General features: G+C 52.6%; 1 protein-coding gene across 1 annotated transcript in view; it reads left to right on the top strand.

The window, feature by feature from the left end:
* Positions 1-6,161: 6,161 nt before the first annotated feature.
* Muc5ac (mucin 5AC, oligomeric mucus/gel-forming) overlaps positions 6,162-18,929 on the top strand; it is a 29,753-nt gene continuing 16,985 nt past the window's right edge. The window contains exons 1-24 of the mRNA XM_041666534.1: positions 6,162-6,234; positions 6,911-6,985; positions 7,785-7,844; positions 8,162-8,423; positions 8,692-8,806; positions 9,148-9,238; positions 10,084-10,193; positions 10,313-10,526; positions 10,625-10,750; positions 10,940-11,054; positions 11,249-11,387; positions 12,556-12,666; positions 13,173-13,242; positions 13,326-13,463; positions 13,544-13,708; positions 15,187-15,281; positions 15,825-15,951; positions 16,218-16,473; positions 16,623-16,675; positions 17,063-17,163; positions 17,444-17,595; positions 17,821-17,959; positions 18,052-18,165; positions 18,274-18,453. Of these exons, the coding sequence (XP_041522468.1) occupies positions 6,162-6,234; positions 6,911-6,985; positions 7,785-7,844; positions 8,162-8,423; positions 8,692-8,806; positions 9,148-9,238; positions 10,084-10,193; positions 10,313-10,526; positions 10,625-10,750; positions 10,940-11,054; positions 11,249-11,387; positions 12,556-12,666; positions 13,173-13,242; positions 13,326-13,463; positions 13,544-13,708; positions 15,187-15,281; positions 15,825-15,951; positions 16,218-16,473; positions 16,623-16,675; positions 17,063-17,163; positions 17,444-17,595; positions 17,821-17,959; positions 18,052-18,165; positions 18,274-18,453 (3,081 nt within the window). The remainder of the gene's footprint in view (positions 6,235-6,910; positions 6,986-7,784; positions 7,845-8,161; positions 8,424-8,691; positions 8,807-9,147; positions 9,239-10,083; positions 10,194-10,312; positions 10,527-10,624; positions 10,751-10,939; positions 11,055-11,248; positions 11,388-12,555; positions 12,667-13,172; positions 13,243-13,325; positions 13,464-13,543; positions 13,709-15,186; positions 15,282-15,824; positions 15,952-16,217; positions 16,474-16,622; positions 16,676-17,062; positions 17,164-17,443; positions 17,596-17,820; positions 17,960-18,051; positions 18,166-18,273; positions 18,454-18,929) is intronic.

Here is an 18,929-nt window from a genome sequence, read left to right as displayed (position 1 = left end):
CTAAGGTGTGGGAGTAAGCCTGTATATTTTTAGAGCTGGGTGTTAGGTTAGGACAATTCCCCTCACCCCAAAACATGAGTGTCCCTGATCTGGCTGCTCTTCTTGGAGCTAGGCTTTGAGGGTGATATCAGACCCACTGTCAGATATAAGCTGTAGATTATATATCTAGGAACATTGGCCCTACAGCAGCAGTCCCTCTGGGTGAGGACAGGTGGGGGCTCAGGCAAGCAGCCGAAACAGTCCAGTCACCTCCGTCAGGGCCAACAATGCTTGGGAGAGTGCACACACAGATCCCAAGCCAGAGAACCAACAATTGCTGCCATGTTCCCTACTATTTAAAAAATCTTCGTGAAACATACACCACGTCAGATCTGCTGCCTTAGTCCTTGTCCTAGGTCATTTCTGTTGCTGTGACCAAACACCCTGACCCAAAGCAGCTTAGGAGAGAAGGGGTTTAGAGCTTGGGGGAGAAAGGTTGCTTTCCACCATTGCAGAGAAGCCAGGGCAGCAGGAGTTAGTGACATCACACCCACCACCAAGGGCAAAGAGAATGAACGCACACGTGCCTGCCGATCAGCTGGCTTTCTCTACTCTTGCACAGTCCGAACCCAGGCCCAGGGAATGGTGCCAGTCACTTTGAGGCTGCAGCTTCTCTCAGATGTACTCATAGCCCAAACCAATGTAGACATTTTCTCACTGAGACTCTCTTCCCAGGTGAGACTGACAAGTTCCGTGCCATGAGGTGTGCGTTCACAGGTGTGCAGCTGTCCCCATCATCTACTTCCAGAATATTCCATCTTCCTAGAAGGGAATTCTGTCAGCCTTAAACTCTGACTCCATTCCCTTTCCAACCCCTTGCAGAATTTCTTCTTCTTCTTCTTCTTCTTCTTCTTCTTCTTCTTCTTCTTCTTCTTCTTCTTCTTCTTCTTCTTCTTCTTCTTCTTCCCCTTCCCCTCCTCCTCCTCCTTCCTTCTGGAGATCCTCCTGCCTCTGCTACCTGAGTGCTGGAATTAAAGGTGTGAAGCACCAGAGCCCAGATTTTATCTTTTAAAGCCCAGTTTATCTCACTAAAGTTTCATTCACACACTGGAATCCCCTGCCCCTGACTTTTGAGACAGGGTATCTTACTATGTCATCCTGGCTGGCCTCAAATTTGCTATCATTCTGCCTCAGGGTCAGGGTGCTGGGCTTATAGATGTGTGTTGAGTAATATTCTGGATAATGGATACAGGATGTCTTGTGCATGTACCAGTGGATTTTGGTTCCTGTGAGTAGTGCTGCCATGAACCTGGATATGCAAGAGTCTCTTGGAGATCACTTCCATTGTTCTGGGTGTGTATCCAGAGCAGTGCTTTCCTATGAATACACACTTCAGTGGATACAATTGTGTGTGTGTGTGTGTGTGTGTGTGTGTGTGTGTGTGTGTGTCTGTGTACGGGCATCTGTGTGTAGACCACAGGTTGTTTTAAGTGTCTTCAATCATTCTGAAGTTGAGTTTCTGAGTCAGGGTCTCTTACTGATTTTAGAGTCACTGATTCTATTAGGCCTGGGTCCCTGACTTCCCAGGGCTGGTTTCTATGTTTGCCAGGCTTCTTCTTTTTTTTTTTTTTTTAAATGAAGGCGCAGAGGACTCAAACACCAGGCAGGTCCTCATGCTTGTCTGGTGTGTACTCTGCCGACTGTTTTCCTAGCCCCCAGATGTGATGAATTATTGAGGAAAATGTCCTCCTGACCCACTGTGTAGAATGCAACTTGAACTCATGTTCTTTTTCTGTCCAAAGAGTCAGAGCAGCTATCCATGCCCCACTAGTCTGGTTGGGGCCTAGATCTGGGGAGCCAGTGAGGGAATATTTCCTTCTCTCCCCCCGAGGCTTAGTAAGAGGTGATCCAGAGAGGGCAAGCAACCTGGCCAGGACCCTCAGGTCAGAGTGGGGGAGTAACAGCATAGAGGGGTGTGATCAGGGGATAGTACTAACAAAGTCCCCTTGACTCTCATAGACCCAGTGGTTCTCAGGGTTGGCCTGACTGGCTCAGTGATGGCTCCAGAGGAGGATTTGGGCCTAGTGTTTTGCCTCAGGGTCTTTTCTGTCTCGCAAATTATCTTCAGGTTCACATTCTCTGGGGGCTCCATTGAAACTGCCTGGAGCCCAGGAGATGAGGTAACCAGAGGCCAAAAAGAGAGAGGAATGAAGGGCTGTAGGGCAAGAGAGGTTCAGCTCTCAGGGACAGTAGGAGAAAGCCCGATACGCTCTCAAACTAGACAAGCAGAAGTTGGTATGGGGAGTACCAGCCATGTGGGAGGCTGGCACTGGCCATTTTCAGCAGCCATCTATGTGGTCCTTGCTGTGGACTCTGCCAAAACACTGGTCCTTTGGCCAGTACCAGAACCAGAGGGCTTAGGACTTCCTTCAGCTGCCCGGCCAGATCTTGGGAGGAATTCTGTTTGCCTAATGATTCAGAGAAACAAACAAGCACAGGAATGCTCCGAATCAGGGCAGCCCCGCCGCAAAATCAAATTGACGCTATTCCTTTTACCTCTGATGTTGGGGTGCAGTTCCTGGCCCCAGTTCCTTCCGGGCAGGATGAAACAGCACTCCCATGGTCATTGCTTCACCACCTCTCTCCCGTTGGCCCCTCCAAATAAACCTAGAGAAATTTAAGATGCTTTTCTCCCTTATCAAGGAAGTTCCTGGCTTAGTAAAGACCCGCTGGGAAGCCTGCCCCTTCTGTCAACACCTGAGGCAGTTCCTGAAAGTGGCAGGGCTATGTAACCACTCCAGGGCTGTCCCCTTCCCCAGCTGGTGCTACTTCCTCTCTGCCCCCTCTGAACAATGGACTATCAGTCTTTTGCATAAAGCCCCAACAAAGCCCAATCAAACAGGAAGATGCACTTTCCCCCCAAATGCCAACTTTGTAATCAGAGTTGGACTTGGCGGTAGGCTCAGCTCAGCCCCAGGCTTTCAGGATACCCATGCAACACATGGTTAAGTATGGGATAGGACTGGATGAGAAGCCGTCAGGATCATAAAACCTGTGTTTTTTTATGTGCTGTGATTGTGCCTGTGTCCAGAATGACGGGCTAGGAAGTGCTGCTCTGCTCTGTGGATGAGGATGCAGGAATACTTTCTAGTCTCTTGGTTAGCCTCAAGTCTCAGGGAAATCTCCGGGGGCGGGGGGACAGTGGTGCACTGCCACTGAGGCCTTTCCCAGAGACCAGGAGCAAGCGCAGAGGGTCCTGTGCCCACAGAGACTCTGGTATTCACGGTACAGCTGCTCTTACAGATGAGGACTCTGAGGCACGGAGAGGACGATGGGCTGGTCCAGGCCACATAATACAGGATGCCATCTTCTGTCCAGGAAGTAAACCATAAGACAAAGTGCATCCCTGGCTTCCCAGGAAGAGTCCTTAACCACTCACCCCTGGGGAGGAGTAAGAAGGTTGAGGGATCTCAGGTCTGCCCCGCAGGGCACGTGGATTCTCTGAATCAGGCTGATCTGAGGGCCCCGGGACTTTGCCTACAAACTGGAAGGGACAAGTGTGGGCAGTGGGGAAATGTGAGCCCTGGAGCTCCAGATGCTGAGAGCTGAGGCTCTACCCAGCTCATATGGACCAGTGACAGGCTGGGCTGAGAGTCAGGCTGTGTCAGGGCTGGGGGCGGGGCGGTAGAATGGGTCTGATTGATACCTTAATGTTAAGTGGGAGCAGGCCCAAGGCTTTGCCTTAGAAGCTTCTGGGGTAGGAAGGGGAGCGAGCTGGAATGAGCATACTGTCCCCTGGAGAACTCAAAGCATCCTCCAAGGCCGGGGTAGACTTGTAGATGAGGGCTCTTTGTGTGAGGGTCAAGGAGTCTTGGCATTTCCAACCACACCTTCAATTCACCAGGCTGTCCAAACTGGCTGCTTTTTGCCTTTCTGTCAGGCTGATCCCAAAGTGGTCCAGCTGCATGAGCGTTAATCTCCACAGAATCGCCAGGCTGATCTGCTAGGATCAAGGGATATCAGATGCTGGCTTCTTGTCCCACATTGGGGGGCAGAGGTGGGGCCAGTAGCCAGACAACAACATGACAACAATGCTCTGTCCTGTTCTGGTCCCTAACATTTCCCTAACTCCATGGCAACGGCTGGGGTGTAATCCCAGCCCTTCCTTTCTGGACTGCAATGAGCCATTCACTTATCAGCTCTTCAAGGAAGGGCTCCAGCCCAGCCCAGGCCCAGCCCTAGAACCGAGTGGCCTCAGGGGCCAAGAAAGGAAGGCTTCTGGACCACTGCCCTAGTCGCATGGCCCCTGTGCCTCTGTGTGCACAGTGTCCTTGCTGTATGTCCTTTCGAACAGTGAGGCTCCAGCAGCTGAGCACAGACCCCACCAGTGATTCATCCCACAAGTCAGGCTTGACTGGCTTCTAGGTTGAGCCATTGCTGCTGTGCCTGCCCTGGATCAGAAGCAGAGCAGGCTCCATCCCAGGGTGGAAGAAGGGGCAAGAAGCCAGCCAGACTGACTGGGGTCTGAGGGGTCAGAGTGGGGCTAAAGGTGTGGGCGTGGGACAGAAGCCACTGGAGCCTACAGGGTGGATTTGTGAATTGAATCCTTGTTGTTGAGACGTTAAGCTTCAGGGAGAGTACTGGTTGTAACTGGGGTTCAGTTAGGTTGGAGTTACATGGGAACCGTCAACAAACCTGGTAGTTGATGCCCAGTGGCTGAAGTACCCAGAACTGGGTACTAAAGGAAACTCAGTACCCAGACGGCCATAACAGGGCTAGGCAGTCACATGGGCCTGGTTCCCAGAGCAGCCCTTCGAATCCTGTGTGCCAAGGCCTAGAGATGGTCTGTCTGGTCTGTGAGCTGGTCAAGGGATCAGCTTACTGTGGTTCAACCCAGTCTCGGACATGATGTGAAACCCATCAAAATCAGGTTGATAACTCAGAGGGCCAGAGGGTCAGGACGTGATTTGGGCATGTTTCTTTGTGCTAGGGCCATAGACACTGTTCATCCGGGAGCCTCCTGCCTTGTTGCCAATGGTGTGGGGAAGGCACAGCCATGGTTGTGCACTTACCCCAGTCTGGGACTGGTCACTGCCTGCAGCTCCTTATGGCCTCCTCATTGAAACTGGTTCCAATAACATGGCCTACCCATCCAGCCATGGCCAGCATGGCCACTTAGCCTGCCTCACAGCAAGCTACTCTTCCCCACCCTCTCCTCTCCAGGCTCAGCACTCAGTGCCAAGGTCAGTCCCAGCTCTGCAACAGTTGGTGTTTGGGGCAGGATGGGGGGGTTTCATGTGTCTAAGCCCCAGCCTGCCTTGCTCATATATCCCATGACCTCCCACACCTTTCCCTGTGTGCCCACTCATTCATTCATCCTTCAACTCACTCATTCACCCATTCACTCATAGTCCATTCATGCTTCACCTGTTCATTTACGGATCTATTCATTCATTCACCCATCCTCACTCACCTATTGATTGGTTTATCCATCCATTCATTTACTCAATTGTCCACTCACTTTTGCATTCATTCACTCATTCATTTATTCATCTACTTTGCTCATTGATTAATCCACTCATTCACTCATTTATTGACTCATTCACTGACTTATTTGCTCATTGATTCACTCACTCAGCCATAATTCCTCTGAGGCTCCATACTCCTGTGATATGTGAAGTGTTTCTCTCTCTCTCTCTCTCTCTCTCTCTCTCTCTCTCTCTCTCTCTCACACACACACACACACACACACACACACAGCTCCTCTCCAAGGCAAGAGGGAATGTCTGCCCAGAACAGCTCTGCGGTAGTCTCAGAGGCAGCTTTTTCTCAGTCTGGAAGATGTGTCTATTGTGGTACCAGGAACTCATAGGTTAGAATGGCCTGGGTAGGTCTGTTGGGGGGGAGGCTGCTTGGAGAGGACTACACAGGTCAGACCTGGAGGAACCTCAGGGAAGCCAGACTCCACCTGCAGACACACCCACCTCTGACTGCTGCCACTGACCAGCCTAAAGTGACTGAGTGCCCACTGTTTACCTGGGTGAGGGGAATGATAGGCCTGCCCCGCCCACCAACGTGAAGCCACTGGTGCTCGAGCCAGCTCTCAGGCTACAAAAGGCAGCTGGTGACTTGAGTCTGTCCTCAGAGGCTACCAGTGGGGACGTTTTCCCATGCTCCACAGCATGGGTGTCGGCCGGAGGAAGCTGGTCCCATTCTGGGTCCTAGCCCTGGCCCTGACTTGCAGTCAACACACAGGTAAGATTCAAAGTGTCCAGCTTTTCCAGGCCATTTGGAGAGACATTTTCCTTCCCCCATGCCCTGGACTCAGGTGGGCAGTGGAGTTCAGAGTCTTATCTGGGTCCTGGCAGCTAAATTATCTGTGCGAGGGTCCTGCCAGGCATCCCTTGCCTGTGCCCTGACAAATTCAAATGGTCTCTGACTTAAGAGGCAAGGAAGTACTTCTAAGTGCCAGGGATTGAGGTTGACATCCAATGTGGGGGAGCAGAAGGCGTGTCTCAGAGCCCCCCAAGCTGGTCATAACAGGCTCTCAACCCTCTCGTGTGCCCTGGTTGTGACAGTTTTACCAGAGCACAACCTCTTTGGACTGTCATAAGCTCACAAGACACCATGGGCTGTATATGTTGTAGGCCCAGCAGGGTGTCCTGGGGATGTGGTTTCTCCCACCACAGCCTCGAAACAGATGCAGGCACCAGGAAACTAGACTTAGTTCAGGCCAGTCACAACTTCGCTCGAAGCCTCTTGTGTAGGTATGGGGGTGGGCCATTCACCCGCCATCATAGTGATTCTGTGCTTCAGGCCATTGATGAGTGATAATTATGTCCTTCCTTCCACCTGCACACGGATGGCCAGCAGCCTGGGCTGTCTGAGGCTCCTGCTCTCTTCTCAGCTCAGGCCCATCTCCTCTTTGCAGGCCAGGCCCATCAAGACACTCTGAAATCTGCCCAGGAGCCTCGCTCTGACTTCTCTCTCCTTCAAGGGCATGATGGTAAGTCCTAGCCTTTTGTCCCCACTATGCCTGCCATATCCCCTCCCAACTCTACCTTAATGTGACCTTGGGTCCCCCAGGATTTCTTGCCTTAATGGCTCCTCAGCTAGCACACTGAGGAGTGAGAACTTGGAGCTGAGGTGTACCCTGTTGTACATGACTGTTGATCCAGCCCCTGGTGGCATCACAGGCATCCAGGCTCAGGCTCTGAGAGAGATGCAGAAGGTCTGTCAGACTGCCTGGGGAGGCTATGCCCTCTGCAGCATAAGGTCATTGTTCCACCTGCGTAGAGCCTATCGCCGTTTCTCTTGGTTTGATTAACCTGTTTCAGTATTACATTCACCATCTGGGACATGACCTAGGAGCTGAGGGATTGGCCACACATGCCAACGCAAGGGGTCTGGTGGGGCGTTGGGGGCCAGCCAGCTCCTTGCAGTTTGCATTCCCCAAACGGGTTAAAAAGGGAGGGGGGCCTGAGAGGTTGAACTACTGACCTAGATCCAGGCATTTGTGAGAATCAGGACATAAATTCCCACGTGCAAACAGAAGTTTCTGGGCTCTGTGGCCACTATGGGCTGATGAATCCAGGGGTTCCCTAGGGGACAGTGAGAGAAGAGAATGCTATATGTAGGCATCAGGCTGGGCCCTGCCCTACCTGGTCCTCAATAGGACCCAAGCTGGACTAGAGACCTAGGAGTCTGCTTCTGCTGACCCTGGGCCCTCTCCTCTGGGCCACAGTGACCCTAAAACCTCACTCAAGGCTGTGTGCATCCCATGATTCAAGCCTCTGTCTCCACAGCTGTCCCACTCCATGGGGTGACCATCATCCCACCTCTGAAGACCGTCCCCGTGGTACAAGGTGAGTGAGCCCCAAAGTCTATCTGGGAAAGTGGCTCTTCTTAGCAGGAGTACTCACCCTTAGACCTGAAGAGCTAGTTTAGAAAGGGGTCCCTGATTCCTGGCTGCCAATAAGCATGGGGAAGGTTGGGGGGCATTCAAAGTGGCCGTGAGCTGGTCCCAGGGCTTCCTACATCAGATGGGATCTTAGATCTACAGGAGGCAGCAGCCTGTCCAATCCCAGTGGCACAATGAAAACAGATACCCAGTGTAGAACACAGAGGGCATAACAGAGCCCAGAACAGTGCCTCCAAAGCCTGCCATTGCTTCGGTCCGCAGCTCTCAACCCAGCACATACCGGGAGGGTGTGCAGCACATGGGGTGACTTCCACTACAAGACCTTTGATGGCCAGGTCTTCCGCTTCCCTGGCCTCTGCAACTACGTCTTCTCTGCACACTGTGGGGATGCCTATGAGGACTTCAATGTCCAGCTCCGCCGTGCCCGAGAGTCTAATTCCACCACTCTGAACAGGGTCATCATGAAGCTCGACGGCCTAGTTGTTGAGCTGACCAAGAGCTCCATATTAGTCAATAACCACCTGTGAGTCTGGGGCAGTATTGGATGGGTGATGGAGGTGCTGCGTGGTGAGGGGGTCTGTGGGAGACACTGGGGTTATTAGTGAGACTCCACTCTCAGGAGAGACGCTGAATAGGCACTCCCCACTCCATGCTCAGGTTACTCCTTCAGGTCCTTAATAGAGGCATTCCAGGTCCCTTGTCTCTGTCACACACATGGCTGCAGGGATCTTGTCACCTGGGCTCTCTCGTCTCCTTGCCCCCCAGTACCTTATCTCTACTCTCTTCTACAGGGTCCAGCTGCCCTTCAGTCAGTCTGGGGTCCTCATTGAGCTCAGCAGCGGCTACCTGAAGGTGGTGGCCAGGCTGGGCCTGGTCTTCGTGTGGAATGATGACGACAGTCTCCTGGTGAGGATGGGGGATGGGTAGGGGTGGGCAGAGCCTTCTGGTAAAATGGGGGTCATGGGTGTAGCCTCTCAGTGAGATGAGGCGGCGGGTGAGGAGAGGGGGCATAGGCCACACAGCTGATGAAGATAGGCATCCAAACATCAACAGAGTCTCAGGGTCTTCACCCCCAGACATAGGTCCTGTGTATGTGGGAAGTTTGCTTCTGAGTCATGGCTTCATTTGACTTATGGGGAGGGTCTTTTGGCTTGTGTCCCCTCTGGAGCCCTTAACCCCTTTTTTGAGAGTCTATAGTTCACATCCTGGGTTGTCTATAGTAGGGTCAGATGTCTCCTTAATTTCAGTTGGAGTTGGACACCAAATACACCAACAAGACTTGTGGTCTCTGTGGAGACTTCAATGGCAGTCCAGAGTCCAGCGAGTTCCTCTCTCACAGTAAGTCCCCAGGCAATGCCCTAGGATCCCAGGAGGCTTAGTGTCTCTCTCTCTGTGTCTCTCTCTCTGTCTCTCTCTCTCTGTCTCTCTGTCTCTGTCTCTCTCTCTCTCTCTCTCTCTCTCTCACACACACACACACACACACACACCCCTGCTGTTCACACAGGCATACATATCCACACAGGCTTCCCTCCCCACAATTACAGCTCATGCATAAGTGCACACACACACCTGGACACACCTACACTTGTGTGCATGCACATAGGTGTATACAAGAAACAAGCTTCCTGTCAGACCACTCGTTCTTGGTATCCCTATTCTGGGGACACAAACCCTCCTTCTTTCTTCACCCTGGGAGGGTCACACTTCTTTATCTCCAACCAGTGGCATCACAAATGTGGCTGCATCAGCCAGATACTCCAACATCCCTCCTCTGTCAGTCCCCCCAAGTCCCATATGAGCTGTGGGTGACAGAGACTGCCTATGCATATGACTGCCCATCAGGGCAGGCTGTGTGCAAGGTCAGCCAGAGTCTGAGGGCTGGTGGGATGTCAGGTTCATTCTACAGTCCTCTGGGCTGCGTCACAGCCTGGCCAGGATTGATGGCTATGCATCTGTTAAGGCCTCTCTACCTTAATCCTGTTGCCCTAGGAACTCCAAGCTCTTTCTAGGCTCCTCTCATGGGTTCCAGATATCAGCATCTCGGGGAGTGAGACTGGGGAAGCTAGGCAGGGACCACAGGACCACAGGGGCATTCTCCAGGGGGGGCCCCTTGGACTTGGCTGTTGGGATGATGGGCTGGGGGCCTGGGATCTGTAGAAAGATGTGCTCTGGGCTTCCTGCAGATGTTAGACTGACACCTCTTGAGTTTGGGAACCTCCAGAAGATGGACGGCCCCACAGAGCAGTGCCAGGACCCCCTCCCTGTGCCCCAGAAGAACTGCTCCACCAAATCTGTGAGCCTTGAAAGAAATGGATGGGAAGGGTGGGGAGGAGGGCTTTGGGCTCTGGGATAACCCAGGTGCTTCTGGGAAGCTTGGGGTCTGAACTCAGCATGGACCCCACCCTTGTCCAGGGCATCTGTGAAGAGATCCTGAAAAGTCAGCTGTTCTCAGACTGCTCGGCCCTAGTGGACATCAGCAACTACCTGGAGGCTTGCAGGCAGGACCTCTGTCTCTGTGAGAGCCCCAACCTGTCCAGCTGTATCTGCCAAACTGTGGCTGAATACTCCCGGCAGTGTGCCCATGCTGGAGGAAAGCCCCAGGACTGGCGGGGTCCCAACCTCTGCTGTAAGTGCCCTCAGTCCCCTTTCCCCACCATCAGAGCATCCTCCAGCAGGGAAGTGGGACCTGGCTTGATCTGAGCTTTCTCTCTGGTCTCCCTGCAGCTCAGACATGCCCCCTCAACATGCAACACCAGGAATGTGGCTCACCCTGTGTGGACACATGCTCCAACCCCCAGCACTCTCAGGTCTGTGAGGACCACTGTATTGCTGGCTGCTTCTGTCCTAAGGGTAAGATGGAGTCTCTACCTCACCAGTCCAGACACAGGACCTCCAAAGCGCGCAGCTGCATGGGTGGTCATGTTGCCATTCTTCAGCCTTGGTGAAAGACCCTAAGACCCTGGTCCCAAGTGTCTCTGTGCTGCCAAGGTTTACTGAGGCTCTTAGATGACACCTATCACATGGGTTTGCTTTCTATAGGAATGGTGCTAGATGACATCAACCAGACAGGCTGTGTTCCCGTGTCCCAGTGTGCCTGCCTGTACAATGGGACATCTTATGCGCCTGGTACCAATTACTCTACTGACTGCACCAAGTGGTAGGTTTTGAGCTCCCCTTTCAAGAGCCTGCCATATGCCAGGGTTACTTCCCCAGGCTCTGTGGACTGGTTAGGTCCCAGACTGCTGTGGTAAATGCCCTCTGCGCAGAAGCCTTCAGTCTAGATGGCAAACATGTCAGGACTGCTGTTCCTGGGAGCAGTACACAGTATGTTCTTCTTCCCACCCGTAGCACATGCTCTGGAGGGCGGTGGAGCTGCCAGGAGATCCCGTGCCCTGGCACCTGCTCCGTGCTGGGAGGCTCCCACTTCTCCACATTTGATGAAAGGCAGTACACAGTGCATGGGGATTGCAGCTACGTGCTGAGCAAGGTGAGGCCTATGCTGCCCTGGATGGGGCCTTTGACTTGGGTCGGGGGGCTCCCCAGTTATCACTAGTCTAGGCCGCCCATCACTCCTGCACCAGGGAGACCACGGGAACTTCGTGGTGAAAATGAAGGAATACTTCTGCCGAGTGGCCCAAGGCTCCATGGGGTCATTCATCTGTTGATGGAGCCTCTAGTGCTGCATGACTCCTGCTCGTGGCTTTGGCCCTTCTAATCTTGTCTTCTTAAAGAGACTTATTATTTTATTTATATACTTTCACTTCTGTCTATGCTTGTGTCTCTCTGTGTGAACATGAGCATGGTACCCATGGAGGCCAGAAGAGGCATCAGATTTCCTGGAGGTGGTTGGGAGCCACCATGTGGGTGCTGGGCACTGAACTTGGGCCCTTTGCAAGAACAGAACACACTTAATCACCTATCCACCTCTCCAGCCTGGTCTTATTTTATTTTTTATATCAGTTTTATGTCCCCAAATAAATGAAACAGAATGCCCAGTGAATTCCCAAGCCTCGCCGTCCCCAGCAGTCTCCCTGTACTAACATCTTGCTTTAGTGTGATATTTGGGTTACGACTGAAAACCAATCAGCCATTACCATCCACGGCAGTGTCTGTCAGGGTCACTCATGTGCATGCCCCAGGATGTGACAAATGTGAAATGTCCTGTATCTCCTACTCTAGTGCCACTCAGTAGTTCACCGTGCTGGACACCCTAGACTGCCCCTGAGCATCCCCCTCCCCACCTTGGAAACCACTGATTTTTTTTTTTTTAAAAAAAAAACAATCGTTTTTCTTTTAAAATACTTTTCTTTTTTTGAAAATTTTATGTATGTACACAATGTATTTCAATCATCCACCTCCTCCCCTCTCCCAACTCCCCTCAGTCTGTCTCCCCCTACCCCATCTTCCTCCCAACTTCTCTTTTAGAATTCTTGTACTCAGTAAGTGCATTAAGCCCCCTGACAGGGGCTAGGGAGACTCATGGCATGGGCTCCAAGGGGCCCCTTCCTCCTGAAATCAAACGGCTGCTTCTTAGAGTCTATGACAGTGGCAGATGAGGAATTCCCGCAAGGGGAGGCAGCATGGATTGCAGGAGAGGGAAGGTGAGGTGGGCCGGGGTTTGCGCAGTATGCCAGGACCTGTATCGCCCCCTGCAGCCCTGTGACAGCAATATCTTCACTGTGCTGGCTGAGCTTCGAAAGTGTGGGCTGACAGACAGCGAGACGTGTCTGAAGAGTGTGACGCTGAGCCTGGGTGGGGGGCAGACGGTGAGTATCATGGTGGGAGCTGAGGGGAGCTCCGGCAGAGGCAGGTCCTGAGGCCGGGTGGGAGGGACATGTTCACATGGGCCGTCGCCTGCATACACATTCCCATCAGAGAGTGCATGCACTATTTGTGGGTCTTTCTGGGGACGACCCTCGAGTGGAACACTGCGACTGTTTGGCTCTGGTGCTTTTGCGATTGTACCAGTTGGCTCCAAGCGAAGAGGACTCAAGTATCTATCCAATACAACCCCATTGAAGTTACTTTTGTACATTAATTTCTGTTTTTATATTACTTAGACTATAATTCTTTTCAAAGTTTAGAAAATCAGGGAAAGTATGGGGATAGATCTTGGGACGTAAGTTAACCACATGGGGACTACAGCTTTGTAGCCCAGAACCTCCCAGACCTAGCAAGCACACACCACAGCCTGTGTGAGCTGCCAGGGGACAGTTGGGAGACACTTCCTTGGTTCCATACTGACCCCAGTTGACTCCGGCATTGCTTCTAGGTGGTCATGGTAAAAGCCACTGGAGAGGTCTTTGTGAACCAGATTTATACCCAGCTGCCGGTGTCTACAGGTGAGGGCTGCTTATGATTCTAAACTGTGTATCTCCATCCCACGGGACATCCCCACCCTGAAACTCCTATCTCCTCCCCACAGCCAATGTTACCCTCTTCCGGCCTTCAACCTTCTTCATCATTGTCCAGACCCACGTGGGTCTGCAGCTTGAGATCCAGCTGGTGCCCCTCATGCAGGTGTTTGTGCGGCTGGCACCTGAGCTCAGGGGTCTAACCTGTGGTAAGAGGCCCTGACTCTGGACCTGAGCCCATTCCATTCTAGAGCCCACCTGGGGCCTCAACCTGCTCTCCTGTTCCTAGGGCTCTGTGGGAATTTCAACAGTATCCAGGCCGACGATTTCCAGACCATCAGTGGGGTTGTGGAAGGCACAGCAGCTGCCTTCTTCAACACCTTCAAGACCCAGGCAGCTTGTCCGAACGTCAAGAATATCTTTGAGGACCCCTGCTCTCTCAGCGTGGAGAATGGTGAGCCTATGTTCTGTTGTGTGCTCAGGGGTTGGCTTACTTGCTTCCGTTTCTGAGCTGGTTACTTCCCCAAGAAGCATTTTTTCAGCCAGCTCTGACCTGGCCTGGTGTCCACTCCTCTACCCTGAGGCGGCGAGTGGGCAAACTAGTATGCAGTGTGTTGTGTTAATCACATGTTAAAGAAACCCAGAGAGGGCACCAAAATCTGTAGGTGTCATCTTGAAGAGTGGAAAAGGGGAAGCTTCCTCTTGGAAAAGGTTGACTGAAAGCGACTAAATTTGAATTCTCCATTTTTCTCCTGGTGTTTTCCATCTGTCAACAGTCTGTAGTCAGAGGCCCGTCTAGAGTATTTGATCTCCGTGTTGTTTCTCTGTAACAAAGGGTTTTGCCCCATATTTATTGAGCCGCATGGAAAATATGGCATGAGGAATGAGTGAAGGATTCTTTCCCATAGAAATGTTTAGCAGAGTTTTACAAAGGAAAAACTTATTTTACTGACGCCAGCTGACCCAGGACCTCACTCAAAACCGCACAGACCCTATCAGTCTGGGTCTGAATGTTGCTGCCAGAATTTATGAGGGATTTTTTTTTTTTTGCAATGTTGCTTTTGACCTGTTAGTTGCTTCCAGAAAACGATTACACTTTCATTATTCTGGGCCGGGGCATGGAGAAGAATATGCTTTAAGATTAAAACTATACATTTAACTTAGGTAGTAAAGCTAATTACAGAGGAAATCCAAGGTATAGTCAGGTCAGTGACACTGTTCTCTCAAACAGGCTGACCACACAGCAGAACAGCAACTTGAGCACCATGTCTTAAGTGATTGCAAGGCTTATTGCTAACTCGGCTTCAGCTCCTGCCATAGCTCGGTTTCTTGAAGGCAAGCGGTATTTTAGAAAATATATTGCTGCAGTTTATAGCATACAGCAGTACAAGTGAGACAAGTGTGGGTGCCTCAGGAAAGAGTGGTGACCAGCACCCATGCCTACCAGCTGGGAGGATATGAGGATCTCCACACAGAGTCACAGATGGCTAGGGACCTCACCCCCTGCAGTATGCACACAGGGCATTGGACATTAGGGGCCCTGCTTCAGGGTCAAAGAAAGGACACAAGACTCTAATGTAGTTGTGATGTGACACCGTCCGGACCCCAAGTAGGGCTGAGGAGGTGCGGGTCAGGATCAGCTGGTACTGCCCCCTTTGCCTCTGTATTTTGGTCCATAAGTCTTGACTATTGTCCACGGTGAAGGCCATTCCCATTCCTAGGAGGTGAGGGCTCTGGGGACATAGGAAAGAAGAGAAACAATGACTATAGCTTTCCAATGCCTCATGTGTGTCGCAGTAATGCCCGTGATGTCACCTGAAGTATGACTCAGCACCCATGATGTCTGTCTGCACAGAGATGCAAGATGTCACGAGATGGGGGAAGCCAGGGCTGGCATGAGTAAGTAGCTGATGGGTTCTCTTCCATCCACAGAGAACTATGCTCAGCACTGGTGTTCTCAGCTGACTGATGCCAGCGGCCCATTTTCCAAGTGCCACACCACCGTGAACCCCAGCACCTACTACTCGGTAATGCCTGTCTTCCGCTAGCTAGGACTCCGACACCGCCTTGTGTGTCCCCTTCTGGGAGGATCAGAGGACTCTGGAGAGAGGCAATTGAGAGGCAGCAGGTGGCAGGAATATTCTCCCAGTCTGTCTCTCGGAATCCATTCCTGACATCCATGTTCCTTCACGTGTCCAATCATCATTGTTCACTGAGTTTAGATCAAGCCTCCAGTCTACACTAGAAACAGGGCTAAACACGAAGCTTTTGAGAAATGCGAGTAACAGAACAGTAAGGAAGACAGAGTGTTCCGGGGCAGGACCTGGTGGGCCACAGAGATAAAGGGCCAGGCTCTTCCCAGAATCCATGTCCTAGAGAGAAGGTTGGCTACATGGGAGCTACCAACACTAAACAAACTAGAGGGGCATGGGGGATGGGCAGTGTCCCCAGGAAGGGAAGGAAGGTGGGAATATGTTGAGTTGTGTGTGTGTGGGGGGTGGATCCCAGTCGGATGCCAGGCTCCTGGATGTGAGGCTGGCTCCCTGATGCTCTGATGTCCCCACCCCCAGAACTGCATGTTTGACACGTGCAACTGTGAGAAGAGCGAGGACTGCATGTGTGCTGCCCTGTCCTCCTATGTGCATGCCTGTGCCGCCAAAGGGGTGCTGCTCAGTGGCTGGAGAGACCGCGTCTGCAGTGAGTGTTCTGTGGGAAAGCTGGGCTCGGGTTCTCTACAGGACAGGGCCCCACCTATGGCCTAGCAGCTGATTGGATGCTCTAAGGGTCCTATCACTACACCGGTCTCTGAAACTTGGAGACCCAATCTATTGTGACTAAGAGCCCTAATCAGGAGCTTGTCGGGGGAGCTGGGAAGGCACAAACTGTTAGACCCTCTGTCATTGTTTGCTGGGCTATGTGTCCACCAGTGTCCTAAGTGTCCCCCTCCTTCTGCTCCCACACAGCAAAGCCTACAACTACCTGCCCCAAGTCGATGACCTACCAATACCACATCAGCACCTGCCAGCCCACCTGTCGAGCTCTGAATGAGGAAGATGTCACCTGCCGTGTCAACTTCAGCCCTGTAGATGGCTGTGCCTGCCCTGCAGGCACCTTCCTGGATGATTCAGGCAAATGTGTGCAGGCCAGCAGCTGTCCCTGCTACCATAGGGGATCCACAGTTCCCAACGGCGAGTCTGTGCATGAGAGTGGGACCGTTTGGTAAGATCCTTAGGCCCGGCAGACTGTATTCTCAGGGGGCCCCTGGTCACCCTGCTCCCGTGCATGTGTGGCCGTGCAGACAAGGAGGATGTGGCAGGGATTCCGGGGGGTCCAGAGTGGATGATGTTCTAACAGCCCTCTCCTCGCAGCACCTGCACCCAAGGGACACTGACCTGCATCGGAGGTCCTGCCCCGACTCCAGGTGAGCATATGAGGGAGCCTGTCAACTCTGGGAGAATACATCCAAAGATGTGTCAGGGCTGATACTCTTCCCAAGGGAACAGAGCTGGGGTTAATGATCAGCTCACTGTGTCTGGTACAGTCTGTGCCTTGGGCTCAGGAGCAGGAGAGACGAGGGTATGGACACTGTGCACACATAGTCATGAAAACACTCAGTGTACTCCCAACACACACACACACACACACACACACACCCTAATACAGTGATGTGCACACTGCCCCCACCACAGGGCAGCCACAGGCTCAGCTGTCTGGACACAAAAGGCTGAGACATTACACACTGGAGTCCCTCAGAGAAAGCTTGGCAGGGCCGGATGGCATCACCTCACTGGTCCCCTTTCTTCTCCAGTGTGTGTTGCACCCATGATCTATTCTGACTGCCGCAATGCCACGTCTGGAGACACTGGAGCTGGATGTCAGAAGAGCTGTCACACCCTGGACATGACCTATGTAAGTGAGCTGGTTGCTCCCTAATAACCTGCTCTAGGACCTCCTGGATGACCCCCTTACTTCTTTGACCTCTCCCGTTATGGTATCTTTGGACACCTTCAGAGCGAGCTGAGGGCCTTTGGGGCAGCTGGCTAGACTGCATTCCCAGAGCAACCCTGGATACTCTTCTGCTGAGCTTTCTGCTCCCATGACACCTGCAGTCCTGCAGGCAAAGAGGACATCTCAGCCCCAAACATCCACCCATATCCAATCCCACTCTCCCTCTCCATGTGACCTACAGTACAGCTCTGAGTGCGTGCCTGGCTGCGTATGCCCAGACGGGTTGGTGGCAGATGGTAATGGAGGCTGTGTTGTTGCTGAGGACTGTCCTTGTGTGCACAACGAGGCCACTTATAGACCTGGGGAGACCATCCAAGTGGGCTGCAACAACTGGTATGTGAGGGGCACAGCAGGAGGGGTGGGTATCCAGGCTGTCCTGGCACAGAGGTCCTTATTAGGAACGGAATAAGCCCCAGCATGGCCTCTGGTGGACATACACAGCACAGGCTCTCAAGGCGCCTGGGCTCTGCTTTGGTTTCCCATAAGGGGTCCCCACAGAGCCTCTGGGAAGGTTCCCATTCCCTGGGAGTGCTCAGCTGACCTCCATCTTCTATGTAGCACCTGTGAGAACAGGATGTGGCGGTGCACAGACAAGCCCTGCCTGGCCACCTGTGCTGTGTACGGGGATGGCCACTACATCACTTTCGATGGGCAACGATACAGCTTCAGTGGGAACTGCGAGTACACGCTGCTGCAGGTATGCCTGACGGACCACCTCACCTGTGGCCATCCACAACCCCAGATTTTCACCACCCTTCCCTGTCCCCTAACGGCCTTCTGTTCCTCTAGGACCACTGTGATGGGAACGGCAGCTTCCAGGATGCCTTTCGTGTTGTCACCGAGAACATCCCCTGTGGTACCACAGGAACCACCTGCTCCAAGGACATCAAGATCTTCCTAGGGGTGAGTGGGATGGAGGCAGCAGAGCACCCTGGGGCTCCACAGTGGGGGCAGAGATACACCTGAGGGGGTGTGGCCCTGGCTAGCCCCTGAGGACCTCTTGTCACACAGAACTATGAGCTGAAGCTGACCGATGGCAAGGTGGAGGTGGTCCAGAAGGGCATCGGGCAGGAGCCCCCCTACTATGTCCACCAGATGGGCATCTACCTGGTGGTGGAAACCGACGCTGGCCTGGTGCTTCAGTGGGACAGGAAGACCAGCATCTTTCTCAGACTCAGCCCTGAGTTCAAGGTGAGGCTGAGCCAGGGAAGCCCTCTCAGGGGCTGGGGCACTCTTGGGGCTGGAGGCATGAATGGAAAGAGACAGAAGCACACAGAGAGATAGAGAGAGAAAGATGGAGACACAGAGAGACACACACACACGGAGATAGAGATGGACAGAAAGAGTGAGAGAGATCAAGCGACATGCACAGAGAGACAGAGAAGGGAGGCTGGGATGTGGCTCAGTGGGTAAAGTGCTTGTTGATATGCCTGATGGCTCAGGCTTGAGGTTCAGTCCCCAGAACCCACATGGTAGAAGAGCTGACTCCCACGAGCTGTCCTCTGACCTCCACAAGAGCTCTGTGGCAATGCATCCCTCACATGCACACATACAATAAAATTAACAATACAATTGGAGGGGGGGGATGGATGGGAAGGACCTTTAGGAGAGCAGTGAGGAGCCCTTTCTCTGTGTATCTTGCAGCTTTTGTAACATGTGATCACAAA

The sequence above is a fragment of the Microtus oregoni genome, unplaced genomic scaffold (genome assembly GCF_018167655.1).
Source record: "Microtus oregoni isolate MIOR12 unplaced genomic scaffold, Mior012 000016F_ref0000370, whole genome shotgun sequence".
Classification (NCBI taxonomy): Eukaryota; Metazoa; Chordata; class Mammalia; order Rodentia; family Cricetidae; genus Microtus; species Microtus oregoni.
This window is presented reverse-complemented; position numbering and strand designations above follow the sequence as displayed.